At 35.8% G+C, this 16799-nt stretch overlaps 1 protein-coding gene across 2 annotated transcripts in view; it reads left to right on the top strand.

Moving 5' to 3' along the window:
* PRKD1 (protein kinase D1) overlaps window positions 1–16799 on the top strand; it is a 272532-nt gene that overhangs the window by 131654 nt on the left and 124079 nt on the right. For both annotated transcript variants that reach the window (XM_072962880.1, XM_072962879.1), the window contains exon 2: window positions 16572–16710. In XM_072962880.1, coding sequence (XP_072818981.1) covers window positions 16572–16710 — 139 coding nt within the window. The remainder of the gene's footprint in view (window positions 1–16571; window positions 16711–16799) is intronic.

The following is a 16799-nucleotide window of genomic DNA, read 5'->3' as shown; positions in this document are numbered from 1 at the left end:
GTGGAATTAGAATATGAACAGAGATCATCACTTTAAGTCCATGGATTGCTCTGTACCATTTCTTAAAATGTCTCTGGATAGATTTTATAACATCCATTGAAAAGTCATGAATTTGTTTTCAGTACTGATAGGTTGGTACTGTTAAAGAAAAATGAAATAATAGTTAACAAATTCCTCTAAAACTTTTGTGATGTGAAATAGCTCTCTTTGTTGTGACTTGCTTGTTCATGCATTCAGTACTACATATGGAGCACATATAATGTACCAGACATTATTCTAGACCCTTGAGGTATAATAATGAATAAAATGGAAAAAGCCTCTTTTCTAATTGTGAAGCAGATAATTTTTTTAAAATGAAGATAGATGCATTATATAACTTCAGGTAGTGATGACTTTTCTGAAGCAGAAGGAGGCAGGATAGCAGAAATGAGACAGGAGCTGTTACTTCACGTAGGGTGGTCAGGGAAAGCCTCGCTGAGGAGGGGACACTTGAGCAACATGGAGGAACTGATCACGTGACTATCATGGAAAGGAGCATTTCAAGCAGGAGGAGAAGGCAGGTACAAAAGCTGTGATGAAGAGCTGTATATGATTTATTTGAAGAACAGCAGTTGGGCCAGGGTGGAGGAAGAGCAGTAGAAGATGAGGGCAGAGAAGTAAGAGCTGGGGTAAGAGCCAAGTGGGTTCTGGTTCCCACTGTGTGGTGATTCTAAGCATGAAGGGAAGTCATCAGGCGGCTTTGATCTGATGCACATTTTTAAAAGATGACTCCAGTTCCTGTGTGTAGAACAGATTTTGGGTCTAGAGTGGAGCAGGTGACTTGAGCAGGTGTTGGGGTTTGGGTGAGAGATGGATTAGGGAGATGGCAGTGGACATGGATAGCATTTTTACATTTGGAGTCTATTGTACTTTTTTGCAGAGCTAATAGGATTTGTTGATGGATTACATATGAAGTGAGAGAGAAAGAGAAAATTTAAATATGATTCTAAGGTTTTTGACCCGATAACTGGATGTTGGTGCCATTTCTTCAGGTGGGGAGCAGTGGGCAGAGGGTGGTACTCAGGAGTTGGGTTGTGAACATGTTAGCGTGAACACCTCATAGATGGAGCTACACAGAGATGCTGAGTGTCCTTACATAGATGGGCCTATGTTTCAGGGGAAAGCTCTTAGAAAGAGAGAGACATCTGTGTCATCTGAGTATGTAGGATACATAAAGCCTGGGGACTGGATGAGGCCCTCTAGGGGGGTGATTATAAATAGAGAAAATAAACTTTCTGAAGAATGAGCCCTGAAAACTCCAGCATGTGACTAAGAGATTGAAAAGAAGAGAAAGTTTCAGTAAGCATGATTCAAAAGTTATAGCATATTAAGTAGGAGGAAAACCAAGAGAACGCCCTACTGCAAAATCAAAGGATGAAAGTGTTTTGTTGGGAGGAGGGAGTGAAACACTGGGTCTGATGCTGCTGGGATGTTGCCTATGAGAACTGAGAATCACCCATAGAATCTGGCAACGTGAAGGTCATTGGCAGTCCTAAGAGACTGGCTTGAGACTAGAGGTTGGGCAGACAGCTTGCCTGGAGTCAGTTCAAGTGAGAGTGTTTGCTTTGAACACCAGTGCTTCTTGTGAGGAGAGTTTCTGTAAGAGCGATGAGGCAAATGGGGTGGAATTTGAAGTGCAATGTATCTTGAGTGTTTTGCTGGCAATCTGAATTTTGATTGTTGACTGAAGTTTCATAAAGCGTGATGTTCTGATTCTTAACTTATTTCAGTCTCAGCTAATGAAATTTATTTTCTAAGAATTTAAAGTGAAAAATCAAATTTCTTGTGATTTTCATTTTCTTGGTTCTCTGTGTTCAACAAACTAGTTTATTTTCAGTGTTAATATAATCAGTATCTCTCACTCTCTCTGTGTATATGTATATATTATACATAATGAACTATAAAATATATTCAATTCAAATGCTTCAGTTTTATTTTTTATATGCACTCATTCCCTTCCAGTGAAAAGACGTATGAATTAGTGCAGTGCCTGGATTTAAGTAAAAGGACATAGAAACGGGCCACCTTCTTATAAACTCCCAGTTGCTTTAAGAGTATAAGAGAGAGTTTGGACAACTTGCAGTTGCTGGGATATTCAGATGGCCCAGATTTCTCAGAATTCACACTGTAAACCAGATTCCTTTCAGAAGGATTTTGTTCTGCCCTCTTTTAAAGGCAAAGAGAAACTTCCCTCAAAATGTCTCGTTTAAAACATTTCCCACACTGACTACTTCCATCTTTACTGTCTTGTGATTAGTATAAGCAAATTAGATTATAAAACACCAAGAGAATAGGATGAAGAATGTCAAGAAGTTATCTCTTTTTAGGGATTATCTGTGGTAACGCTATGAATCTCATGAATTTTAGCCAGAGAAAAATAGAGAGAGTGTCTTAGATCTTCGTGAGGGTGTGGCCTCTTTGTCTGTTGTTTACCACTATGTCTCCAGGCACTCAAAATAAAAATATAAACTCATATTGGGATAAATTATGTCATGAGGTATTAGTATAGCTATTGGTAGGTTATCTATCATTGTTTTTATTTTTAAAACTTCAAGTTATTTTATATTAGCATACTTACATATTTATAGGTGACTTTTGGTATGTATGAAAAATGAAAGAAATTAACCTACTTAATGCTACATCATAGTATAGGGTTTCACTTTTATATTCATCTTGGCTGTACTCCAAATCAAAGAACACACACACTTATAGTTTTTTCCTAATGTTTCATTCTTTAATTCCACCTCTCTTGGGATCAAGTCTAATGTTCTCTGTCACCACTTTTCAGATTTAGTGTTTGCAAATTACTTCTGTCTGCCTTTGTGAAAGATAGCAACTGACGACTGGTCAGTTTTCCTGAAAATACATGTTCTTCTATCATCCAGTAACTCAAGGTCCCAAGGCATCACAGATAGCTATAAAAGTCTTTACAGGTATCTTTTTAATACAAGCTTAGAAATGTCTTTGTAGGTAGGGCCCAAGCCTGTTATTGACAGAGTGCTCAGCTGAGGCCATCTGGTCACTTGGAGATGAACTGAAAGGCCAATTTATTTAACTGTTACTTCTGGTTGGGGTGGTAGGTGGTTTTATTTTCTTTAGCTACTCCTGACTCTTCCACAAGCTACAGCATTCTTTCCAGAACCTGTATGGCATTTTACAAGACGAGAAGGAATTCTTTCCTATCTTGGGGAACATCAAAGTAAATGAGAAAAATTGTTTTCATTTTGATTCTTTAAATCAGATACACTGCCTGCTTATCTGCTTATCAGTACAAGGAAGAAAAAAAAAATCCAGCTCCTTGGGGATTTGGCTTTCGGGAAATGAGATTTCTATCCATGGAACCAAAGGATCATTAGCAGCACAATCAGAACAATGGAATTCCACAGTATCAGTGCCAACATCCCAATCTGCGGCCCTTGCTTGGCTCTAGTACAGCACTCGACATTAATGCAGTAATGTCACAGTATAATAAATACAAGGAAAAGAGTTTTTTGAAGATCAGTCAATTGAATTATTTTCACCAGATACAGGTTAGTTTTGAAGAAAAGTAAGATAACTTATTTATAATGAATGTATATGTCAGAAAATTCACAAAGCTGGGAGTGAAGAAAGCCTTCTGAGCTTCAGGACCTGGCTAGAGCCAATTAAAAATCACTGGAGCTGTACCAGAGCTATAGGAGCCAAGCAGAAATAGCAGGATGCTGAGCATGCCAAATGAATGCCGCTGAGTTGTTCCTCATCTGGAGTTTTTGATGAAGAGCAGAGTGGCCTTGAAAATCTTGATTTTCTTGTTGCTTACTTATAACTAAGTGTTGTAGTTGTTATCTGTGATAACAACAAGTGCTGATCAAGCATAAACCATAGATGTGGCACCATTATAAATACTTTACATATGATCATTTGATCTCTACAGTGGTCCTGGGAAGCAGTCAATCAACCAGTCAATCAATAAACAAATAAGCAAGTATATATGTATGTATGTGTATATATATATGCATATACACATATGTAACACATGTTTATGCATATATGTGTCAAAAATAGAAATATGATTGGGAATCGAGTTTCTTTATCAACATTAATTATGATAGTGTACCTGGTGGGTTTTCAGGAAGGGGATAGAGTATGCCACATTTTCCAAATTTAATTCAAACCTTAGTGTCATAGAGCTTCATGGAGCTTCTCATGGAGTAAGTGCATATACTTTGAAAATATTAATTTAGTCATTGAAATCAGGTATAGGGCTCAGTCCAGGGGATTCTTAAATGAATGAGTGGTTTGTTGGGTCTCATGTGGTATCAAAGCTACAAAGCAGATCCTGCCGCAGGCATTGGACCCAGTGTGCTTCACCATGAGATCTGAAGGAGTAATGCTTGTGGGAGTCAGCAGTACTTTGTTCTATCCTTACTCAAAGGAGACTTAGCACCATTATTTTTAAGGATAATAAAGAACATGTAGGATTTCTGCACAGATGCTTGGTTTGCCCGGGACTCCAACCTCCTGCCACCCTCCATCCAAAAATACTGCTTTTGAGCATCGATCTGAGCTGAAATGTCATCTCTGCTTTGTTACGGTCCTTGATTGTATGCTCCCTTAGAGTGGTGCTCCATTTCTTTATAACGTTTATCTCACTGTGCTGTTACACCCTCATCGGTGTGATGCCTGTCTCACGTCTGTCTCCCTACTTGTGCTCTCCTGCTTATCCAACTCCCCTTACTTATCTCATGACTGCAGGGACCATGTCTGGTTTGATTTATCATTATATCTCTAGCCAAGGACACAGTGCCTGAGTGTCAGCTCAGTGTTTCCTGAGTGAACAAAGGACCGTGGGCGTCTGTGGTGTGCAATATGTCTGTCCTTGCCTTTTGTGAGAGGTCTTATGTGTGTCATGTGTGCTGTGGTAATCCAGGGAAGGTCTCATCCTGATTGTCGGATTCATGACATCAGCTTGTCAACTTCATTTGGAAGGCTAGTGTCTGTACTCATTCCTCTTCCTCTATATCATTGGTAAGATAAAGTATTTTACTTCTGAATTCTTCTTCCTAACCTTCTTTTCTATATTCATGACCCGGGGCATAATCCAGGCAAATCCTCCTCTCTACCACATTCTTCTCCAGTGTTGTTATATCCCTGATTATTATACATACTTACATCTATCCCATTATTCTTTTTAAAGAAAATTACCTAGAATAAAATTAATTTAGTAAAAATCAAACATTTTAGAACATGAGAGAAAACAGTTAAAAAAGAGATGGTTTACTTTTTTACTTATTTTACTGAAGATTGATTTTCTTAAACTGGTTCTTATAAATTGGCAAACTGTTGATGGAGTCCCATAATTATTTGAGGATTAGTGCCATCTTAGAGAATCACACAAATTTTTTGTTGCAAACGTGTGCTATTAAATTAGCATTTCCTGGTCATTGATCTATGTATGTTTAATACTAAAATTTAGTTTTAATTTAATAGAAAATTATACTTAATGCATCTGAAATACAAACCCACCTGAATACACTAACAGAGTTAGCCTTTGTCTGTCATCATCAGTGAATATGGTAGTCAGAGGTACCAACTTCCCAAATAAGTACATTTTATTTTCCAACTTTATTTTAGATAATTTGAAGGAAATCTTTTGAAATATATTACTCACTACTATGTATATGTTTTTTATTTAAAGGAACAATAATTCAGCAAATATTAATTATAGTTCCCTTGCAGTACAACACTTTTGAGGGCAGGATGTGTGAGGCTGACTGCCCCTTGGCTTAATGACCCCAGCCAGTTTTTCTGCTGTTGTGAGCTGTCCATTCTGCTGTCAGCCAGCTTTCCAAGAGCTACCTCACTACCACTACCCTTTTAATGACTTGTCTATCTAGAAAGAACTGGAGATAGCCAAAGAAGAGTTGCTACAAAGCTCATTAGGCCATTTACCTCCATTTTGTTCAGAATCGAAAATCTGTAAGCCTGGGTCTGCGATTTGTGGGCAAGGAAAGTGCTCAGGATTTTCAATTCTTAATCATTGTTTGCTGGACATTTCGCCATGCTTCCTGTATTTTCTTTCTAAGAGAAGCAGAACTGAGAGGAAAGATCAGGGAGTGTGTTTTAAGAGACTAGGCTACTTGGCCCTGTTCTGGCATTACTGTAGCATTGTGACCTTGGTAATATGTTCTGGGCATCAATCTACTTATCTCTGAACGAGAAGATAAATAATCTCTGGAAGTTTTTCTTTTCCAAAGTTAATGATTCTTAATTTTTGGTAAAACCTTTTTAGTTGCTGTCACAATCTTCATTTTATCTAGTACATGCACCCATTATCATTCATTCATTAATGAACAAACATGTAGCCTTATTATGCAATGTAAGAGATCCCCAGTATGCTATAATGACAGTTTTATTCAGAGTGAGACAAAGAGTGTGAAGTACATATTTTTTTCCATTTCCAAGTTGCACATCCACATACCTAAGTACTGTTGTATGAATAATTTCAGAGTGCCTACTAAGATTTCTAGTAGCTTTCACTGACTGGTAATCTGTCAAGGTATAATGCAGGATAATATGTTTTTATACGACAATAGTGAGGCTCTCATTAATTACTACCACCTGTAATTGCTTAATATGAACATTTATTCTAAAACTTAGAAATTATATACAACAAAATAATGATTTAAAATACTTCTAGGAAGTCTACACACAGAAGTGTCTGCAATAGAGTTAATGATGTATTAAGTCATTTCTTACTGCTTTTGTCTTTTTATAGGTGACATATTATTCAAATTAAAATAAAAGTTTCTCCAAAAATTAAGCATCACACTGGATAACATCTGCTGCCTTAAAGATAAGCATAAAATTTATTAGGCAGACTTTTTTAAAGCAATATCTGATATGGAATGTCAGTTTGTATGCTCAAGGAAGAAGAATTTATAGTCTAGATTTATTCCCCCAAGACATTGCAAATTCAGGTTATATATATGTTTCTGTGTCTTGTAACTGACTTTTAAATCTCAGAATCAAATTCTACCATTTCACCTTTAATGGAAATTTTAATTTCAGAGGATTCCAAGCAGGCCTCTCTTTGATAAAGTACCCTTTTTTATTTTCTCAGATACCTTTTTCCTTTTATTTACTTCTTACTGTAAAATAAATGGAGGATAATGCTAAGGTCCAAACTTAAAAATTATGAATGAAATGATTCTTTAAACAATGGGATTTTAAAGAGAGTGGCTAAAAAACAAGAGATCTAAGCAGGGGAAAGTCCGTGGGTCAGATTCTGGATCTGCCTTTAGGAAAGAGTGGAATAAATTAAAGTTCTGTCTTGAATGAGAAAAGGAAGTTTTTTGGAGATAGGAGGACTAACTAGACTGACTTGTGTTTCTAAATTTGGACCTTGGAAATGTCTGCAGTTGATAGACCCCTGACACCCCTGAAAGGCATCCTTCAAAGGAGGCATTGGGTTTGTGGAACAGAATCATATGATTGCAGGTGCTCATGTGAGAGAAAGAGCTACAGAGGAAGCAAGGCCAGGGTTGTGTGCATTTGGACCGCAGGCCTGGGGTCCAGACAATAGCAAAGTAAAATGGAGAGGGCATGGGTTCCTGGCTCTGTAGTGGACAGTTTGTGCTGTTTTACATGTCTGAGACATGTTTAATGAGTCTTCCTAAAATCAACACTGTAATTATCATTTAGTCTTCATCATTTCAGAAACTGAAATTTTCCATAGGCTTTTAAAAATATTCTAAAAATTTTCATGAATCACATCTTTTGGACTGTGAGATCAGTGATTCCACAAGAATCTCTAGTAAAATAGATTACCACTAGGAGAGATAGTGAAGACTACCTTTTATAGCAGTTCTTAGTTATTTTGATGGAACACTATTCATTTTCTGCCTGGCTTGGGGGAGGGAGTGGCATTGGGTGGAGGAGGGAGAAAGGGAGGGAAAAAAGGTCAAAAATTTTTTTTCTGGTTTCTGTTTCCTAAGATTACATTCAGAAACTAGTCACAGATCTGTGTGGTCATAGTGTGGAATTCCTTTCAAGTGCCTCCATTTGAGGATATGAAATCATAAAATAAAAGAACTTGTGCCCACATTTGAACACGTTTCAAAAATTTGCCATGAAATAATATTGGTAATTCACTTTTTCTTTTACGTTTTTATTTATACTTTATAACTTGTGTTTCTAAGAGAAAATTTAGTGTCCATGCTTTTAGTAGACTTGAGCCACCTTATAATTTTTTGTCATTATAGCTGTTGTGCTGTGTGGATGATAATCACCCAATGGTTCACTCAGTGTTGGTGGTTTTTTCATATTCTTAATATTTTACATACTTAAATTTTCAATGTGTTATTAGGCAATTTTTTTAAGGGGATGGCTTAGTTTCCTAGACCAAGTTAATAGTACATGTTTATGACTGGTGTCTTAGTTCTCACTCATAAAGTCCCTTGGATGGGGCGTCCAGTGCACCTGGGAATCTGCTGCCTTCAGAACTATCTTTAGGGGCCTGACCTTCCTGGCCTGCTTTTTACAGCTCAGTGGCAGCATCATTCAGGTGTTGAGAGACATCGTCACCCGGTTTTTTAGGCTTCCTCATGAAAGTAATTGCTCATTGTGTGTCCCTGTTGTCCCATACTCCTGGAACAACCCTTAGGGAGGGTTCTGGCCAAGCTAGGAGGTGGTAGCACCTTTTTAATTTCTCTGTCATTAGGGATGACCAGTCATGGCCCTGCTTGTTGTAAACAGGAGAGTTCTTGGAAAATGACTTGGGAATCATCTTTGATGAGAAGAGTGCAGCGTTCAGCTGCCTGATATGTTCTGTTATTGGGCAGAAAAACTTAATTTCAGGGCTTTTATCACCTTGTAGCAAAAGTAAGCTGGCAGTGTACTTTTTATTTCCTAGTCAGGCCATTTCTGTCTCTCTCTCTTTTCTACTTGACTAAGTCATGGATTAATTTGTTTCTGGTATTGCTTGTTCCTCGCCCTTTGTGATTGGGCTCAACTATGGAAAAGCACCCTTTGTTCCTTAGAGTTCCCGTTGGCCAGGTCACATTTCAGCTACTCATTAAAACATGTTATTTATTCTACTCTGGAGCACATTGTCTGGCCAGCCATGAATTTATAGTGAAATGTAACAGTAAATTGTGCCCTGTGGTCAGAAATGCCAAATGATACACACAGCAGCACAGAGGTTTCCAGCATAGGGTAGAATTAAAGAGCTTAGGACCAGTGCCGGGATCGTTGGCCGTATTTTCACAGTGGCCGGTTTTGTTAGAGTCGAACTTGGAGAGAGCTTGAAATCACTTATCTCAGATGTTTGCACTCACAACCACAGAGCCTCCGAGAAACACAGAACTGATCTTGTAATAAGCTCCAGCTGAGTTTACAAGCCTCTGAACCTTTCTGAAAGCCTGTTTAGTTTAATGAGGGTTTTCAGATTTCAAAGCTCACACACCTTCACATAAAAACAGATGATTATGACCAAATTAGGGAATGTTGTTCCTTGAGTGTTTTCCCCCAATATGTTCTCTTCTCAGTTGTCAGGCATTGTTCCCTTACACTTTTCGCCTTCCAGACATCATTTTTAAATATGATTTTTGAAAGTCTTATTGTATATAGTTTCTATTGAAGCAGAACATTACATTACACAAAGGAAAAGATTTTCTTTTCTCTTAACAGGAAAGGAAATATGCATATAGTTATTCTGGCCAATAAAAAATGGTGCAATCTGGAAAAAAAAATTGAGCCCTTAGCTTCTGCTGCTATGACAACTGTCCTGAGAGGCTAGATCTCCATGTTCACCCCTGTGCCCAGTTTTCACAAGGCTCTCCAACCTGTTTCTGAATGGCTTGTTAATGAGGAGAGAAAAGCCGTGTCTCTGACCCGGTAAGAAGGAATATGGGAGAGTGGACAACCACGCCTCAGTCACTTATACATGGGACGCATAACCTTCACGAGCATTTGTAACACTAACTTCATTTTTTAAAAATTTATTTTTATTGAAGTGTAGTTGATTTACAATGTTGTGTTAGTTTCAGGTATTCAGCAGTGATTCAGCTATACATATATGTATATTATTATTTTTCAGATTATTTTTCATTATAGGTTATTACAAGATATTGAATATAGTTCCCTGTGCTGTATAGTAGGTTCCTATTATTTATTTCGTGTAGTAGTGTGTATCTCTTAATCCCAGTAGCTTCATTTTTTAAAAATTTAGTTTTTTCTTGTAACACCTTTATTGTGGTATAATTCCTGTACCATAAACTACACATATTTCAGATATACAATTTGATGAATTTTGATGGATGTATACACTTAGGAAACCACCACCACAATCAAGATAGCTAACATTTCCATCACTCCTCAAGAGGTGTATATAAAATTTTTTTTTTAAATACTGGCTCTAATATGTGTCACATATATTGGTACTATTCTATCTATCCTGATTTTTCAGAATGTTTTCTGAGTTGCCCTTATAAAGAAATATAATAAAAGGATGTGAGGCATTCAATCCTTACTTGAATACCAAACTTGTGGTACATTATACCTGTGGTTTTACAAAGCAGCACGACACAGAATGTGATGTTCACATATCGGCAATACAGGACCACAAAGGAATGGTATAAACAGATGTCCAAGAAGCATGTGAATAAGGCCAGGTTTCACCAGAATTGGGCTGAGCTGGCAGAATCCTTGTCTCCTAAGCTCCTTTTCAGTATTCCCACCTATCCTTCTGCTACACAAGCACAGTGATAAGGTATCCATTATAAAACACTGTCAAGTTTAGCTCTTCTTTGGGGAAGCAGTTGTTATTTCATCTCTTCCTTTCCAGCTCTTATTTTCTATTCATCCCAGCTAAAGCATGGAATCCCTTGAATTTTCTCTCTCCTCCTTTGAGTCAGAATCAGCCACCTGTGGTTTTTTGAAAGAATGTGGTAAGAGGATCTGTGCATTAATTAATGTATTATACTTTGCAGAACATTTGTGTTTTCATCAGGGATGATCCTTTAACAGTTAAAGTTTAACTCAGGATAACTCAAACTATGTTTTGAGGGTTCTATGCTAATTATTAAATTTTATATTCTTATTTTATTAAATATACTTGGTATATTTATTTCAATGTAATATTAGAATGTACTCTTACCAATTATAGACATTTTATTTTTCTTTAATTTGCTTTTTTGCAAATGCTATTTACATAGAATTAAATAGTCAAAAGGTTGGATAGAAAAGATTAGTATTCTATATTTAAAAAGCATGTGAGATTTTGACTTTCATCACAAGCGTATCTGATATGGGACATGCTCACCTGCCCCAAACAAATAGAAAATAATACAGAGTGTATAAAATGCCTGCTTTAGACACTGGCAACAGGCAATGCAGGACTGTGATCTCTGAGAAAAGGAAGCAAACAAGATAGGTACAACACTCATCTGAGCTTTCTGCTTGTAGGGAGAGAGAACCCAGGAAGAGCCTAATTGTCTGGCTGCATGGAGGAGAGAGAATAGAGCTCAAGGTGACCAAGGCAACAGGATTTTTAGGGAAAGAATACTGGAAAGGTGGGACCTATACACAGAAAGAGCTCTAGAAATCTGCTGAAGGGTCCACTTGAGTATGTACAAGTGTATGTATCCATAAGGTAAAAGTCTATAAGGCAGAAGAAAGAGCAACTGTTGGGGAGCTATGAAATGAACACTTTCCAGAGTTCACATAGGGCTGAGAGACGGTTGAGTTTCTATCAGGCAAATGGGAGAGATTTCACTGAACACTGAAAGTGTTCCATAGAGATGTTCAAGAGTCATGCATTAGTCGTATGGCTAAACTATCCCTCGAGCACATACTTTAGAACTGCCATAAGAAAGCTTAAAATAAGCCTTGAAAAGATAAAAAACAATCTGCAAGAACCTTAATGTTTTGCCAAAACAAATATCAGTATTCTTCAAGGAAGACAACAAAGTCCAACTGCTCACATTAATTCATTAAACTGTCATCTAATTTTAAAAGTATACATATAAAAAAAGCAAGAAAATGTGACCCATAGCCAGGATCAAAACAGCAAATGGAAACAGATCAGAAATGTTGGACTTAACAGAAAAGAACTTTCAAGGTTACACGAAAATATGAGGTGAAAGACTTGTACATTGAGAACTATAAAACACTGCTGAAAGAAATTAAAGCAAACACAAATAAATAGATATCATATGATCATGTATTGGGAGAATTAATATTATCAGATTATCCATACAACTCTGAATGACTCCAAATCCAGTGTAATCCCTATGAAAATCTAAAAGCAGTTTTTACAGAAATAGAAAAAACAATCCAAAAATTCATATGGAACCATAAAATAGCCAGAATAGCCCAAGCAATTTTGAGCAAGAAGAATAAAGCTGGAGGCATAACACTTCCTGTTTTGAACATATATAATGATAATCAAAACAGGATGACACTGGCATAAATACAGATGTATAGACCTGTGGCCAGGCTGATCAAGCCAAGAAAATAGAAGATACAAATTACAAATAAAAGAAAACAATAAAAAGACATCACTACAGACCCTATAGACATTAAAAGGGTGATAAAGAAATAATAAGAAAATAATATTTTTGCCTACAATTCTAACAATTTGGATGAAATGAATTGAAAGACAAAAATTGCCAAAGCTCACTTAAGAGGAAATTGAAATCTAAGTAGTGCTGTATCTATTCAGAAAATTGAATATGTAGTTTTAATCCTTCCAAAAAAATCCAGGCTCAGATGACTTTGCTGGAGAATTCTACAAAACATTTAAGGAAGAATTTATACCAATTCTATACAAATCTTCCAGATTATACAAAAAAAAAAAAAGAAAAAAAAAGAAAAAAAGAAAGAAAAGAAACTCCTTCCATATTTTTTACTTCATTCCAAAATTATCTCAAAGTGGATCATAGATCCACATTTAAAACCCCAAACAATAAAATTTGTAGATAGAACATAAGAGAAAGTCAGTGTCACCTTAGGTTATAAAAAAAAATATGATATTAAATGAAAAACATGAGCCATGAAGAAATTTTGATAAATTGGGTTTCATATAAATTAAGAACTTAAGAAAACAATGTTAAGGGAATGAAAAGACAATCCACAGACTAGAAGAAAATATCTGTGAAACACATGTGTGATAAACAGCTTTTTCTAGACTATATAAAGAACTATCAGAACTCAACAATAAGAAGACTCCATTTTTAAAAATGGGCAAATGAGTTAATCAGGTGTGTATGGGGTTGGTAAATAAGTGCATGAAGAGATTTTCAACATCATTAGCCATTAGGGAAATGTAAATTAAAATTGTGAGATACCTTATACACATTAGAATGTATAAAATTTTAACAGCCCAACATTCCAAGTGTTGTAAAAGATGCAAAGCAATTAAGATTCTCTGCATTGCTGATGGAAATGTAAAATTGTATAGCCATTTTGAAAACAGTTTGGCAATTTCTTACAAAGTTATCCAGAAACTTTCATACACCCCAGAGAAATAAAAACTTATTATTCAGGCAAAAGCCTCTGAGTGAACATTTATAGAAGCTTTATTTGTATAATAGTCAAAAACTGAAACTGACTTAAATGCCTCTCTAACATGAATAGATATTTGCACTGCAGTGCCTCCATACAACACAACGGAACAATCTTCAGCAGTGAAAAGGAACAGATTAATGATACATGCAATAGCATGGACAAATCTCAACTTCATTATGCTAAGGAAAAGCAAGTCAGATTTTAAAATATGTACTGTATGATACCATTTATAGGACATTCTTGAAAAGATCAAATTATAGGGACTGGAACTGTTCTGTATCTTGGCTGTGATGTGTATACTGCATATATATGGCATGTGGTTATGGTATACAGTTTTCAAAACTTTCAGAACTATAACTAAAAAGGTCAAATTTTACTATATGTTAATTATACCTTAGCCAACCATTTTTAATAGCACAGAAGTATCAAAACTTAGAGATAAATTTATCAAATATGTCAAATACATGTGCACTGAAAACTACGAAACCTGTTTGAGAGAAATTTAGAAGAAACTAATGAACGGAATGATATACTTTATCCATAACAAAATAGAAGTTGCCACATTGTTAAAATATAGATCTACCCAAATTGATCTATATTTCAATGCAATATCATTGAAAATCACAACAGATTTTTTTTGTAGAAATTGACAAAGTGATTCCAAAATGTGTATGGAAATTCAGAAGACCTGTAATATACAAAGCAGTTTTGAAAGGAGAAAGATGGGGAGCTTGCACAACGAAATAAAGGTTTGGTATGAAGCTCCAATAATAGGTATAATGTGTTATTGGCATAAAGATAGATATATAATCAAACATACACTTATATGACCCAGAAATTCTTTTCCTAGTTATTTACTCCTAAGAAATGAAAAACATATGTCCGCCAAAACACTTGTACACAAATGTTCATAGCATTATTATTTTTAATAGCCACAAACTGGAGGAAAAAATGAATGTCTGTCTGTGGGTGAACACATAAACAATTATCCTAAATCCACATAACGAAGTGCAATAACTAATAGATAAATCTCAAATACAGTATGTATAAATGAATCTCAGAAACATTGTAATGAGCAAAAGAAGCCAGCCAGAAAAGAGTACAAAGTACATGCTGTATGATTTCATTTGTATGCAGTTCTGTAGCTGGCGAACTAATCTATGGTGACAAAGTAAATCTGTGTCTAGAGTCAAGATTGTGAGTAGCATCAACTATAAGGGGGTATAATAAAATCCTAGGAGTTGATGAAAATGTTTCATGGCTTTGCTGTGATTTTGGTTGCATGGGTGTTGATGCGAGAGTCAAAACTCATAGATGTACACTTATATCCATTTTATTTCATGTAAATTACACATTGGTGAAGTTTATTTTTAAAATAGTACATGAACTGTCCGTTGCTTTTAAGTTGCAGAAAATGGGGTTTTAGTTTTTTCTTCCTTTCCTTGCACTCTAATAACATTCCTGGAGAAATTACCAAAAAAGGGACTGTTGTTTTCTTTTAATTAGCACAGTGGAAGCAGTGACATCATTTTAGCTCTTGTGTTTATTTTAAGGAACCCAACTTTACTAAGTGATATGCAGAAGTAGCTTTAAGCCTTGTTGTCAACAGACCCTTGAGAGCAAAAAGATGTTCTGAATTCATACAAAATGTCTCACATGGATGTAGCCCCTAATTTTATTAATAAGAAAAAAATAAAGAAGAGTTCACAATATGTTTATCTTCAGAAGGTATCATATTCTGGACATTCCTCCATGAATGTCCTTAAAATCTACCTTTATTGATGTAAGTGTCAAACCCATCTCTAGTTTCAAGAACAAGACAATTTTCTCTCCTTGACTTACGACCTCTGCATTACAAATATCAATTTATAAAAGAAATAGCAATCACTAATTATGTGAAAATATCATATACAAGAAAAGAGCCCTTTTCACATATGAAATTAGCCTAGGTTGTTTGATTGTTTTAACAAAAATATCCAATGCTAATACAGTTGGATCTTTGTTTACACTGTTCATGAGATTGTGGTTTGTAATCAGATTGAAGTTTGCTTTAAAATCCTTAAGGGTATCCTACTCTTTGATCAAATGATTCTACTTTTAAAGTGGAATTCATCAGTCAGGACTATGATTTGAATTTAGGGCCTTTTCTTGCGTAACAGGAAGAGAGGCAGCATAAGGAGGAATATTGATTGTTAATATTCTAATAGTTATTGTTACTGTCAGAATTTTTCTAGGTTTGTCCATTATAAAATATCCTTCATTAACTTTCATTATTTGCCTACTGTTGGGAGATGGTCTTGAGTAATAAACTCTTGGATTTATCCCTGTGTATGTATGTATACTTAAAACAAACAGACTTTTAGCTCTTCTAGTTTTATCTATTTAACCTAGGTTGCATGAAAACTAAATGCAACGTCTGGGCAGCAGCAGAAGGGAGAATGGGGTTTTCTCCTCTGCTGTTTTCCTGAGTCAAAGAATCTAGATAACACTTCTGCCCACACACAGAACACGTTTAGATTTATTGAATCATCTCTTATTTTTGAATATGCCAAAATGGGCTGACCTTTTTTGCAGACAAATTGCAGCAATATTTGTAATGGAATTGTAATAAACTAACTCCCATTTTAATGTTACTGAATTGCTGTAAACCCTGTGAAAATGTATAGTTCTTCCCAGCTGTTATATTTCTTGATCACCTTATTGCTAGGAATTTCCTCGAATCTTATCTCAGATTCTCCTGTATTCTTGTTCTCGAACTAGAAGATCATTTTGTCATTGTTGCCCTTATGATATGTGATTTCTTTCCTCCTGATTTGAAATCATGTCAATATCAATTTTGTCATCATTTTTAAATTTTAACATTCTAGATACTGTGAACTTTTCTAATTAGTTGACATTTGTGCCCTGACATTTATTTATTTGCTTCTGATTTCAAATTCAGAAGGATTTCAACATCTAACCTGCTGTGGCATTTGTATTTACAGTTCCCTGAATGCGGTTTCTATGGAATGTATGATAAGATCCTGCTTTTTCGCCATGACCCTACCTCTGAAAACATCCTTCAGCTGGTGAAAACAGCTAGCGATATCCAGGAAGGTGATCTTATTGAAGTCGTCTTGTCAGGTAGTATACTTTTTCCTCTATCCATAGGTGAATAATTCGTATTTGGAGACTACTTGGTTGTAAGTTTTTAAGGGAGCGTAGAAAAGGTA

Source organism: Vicugna pacos, chromosome 6, assembly GCF_048564905.1.
Source record: "Vicugna pacos chromosome 6, VicPac4, whole genome shotgun sequence".
Classification (NCBI taxonomy): domain Eukaryota; kingdom Metazoa; phylum Chordata; class Mammalia; order Artiodactyla; family Camelidae; genus Vicugna; species Vicugna pacos.
The sequence above is the reverse complement of the archived record's forward strand: the minus strand, read 5'-3'. Positions and strand labels throughout refer to the sequence as shown.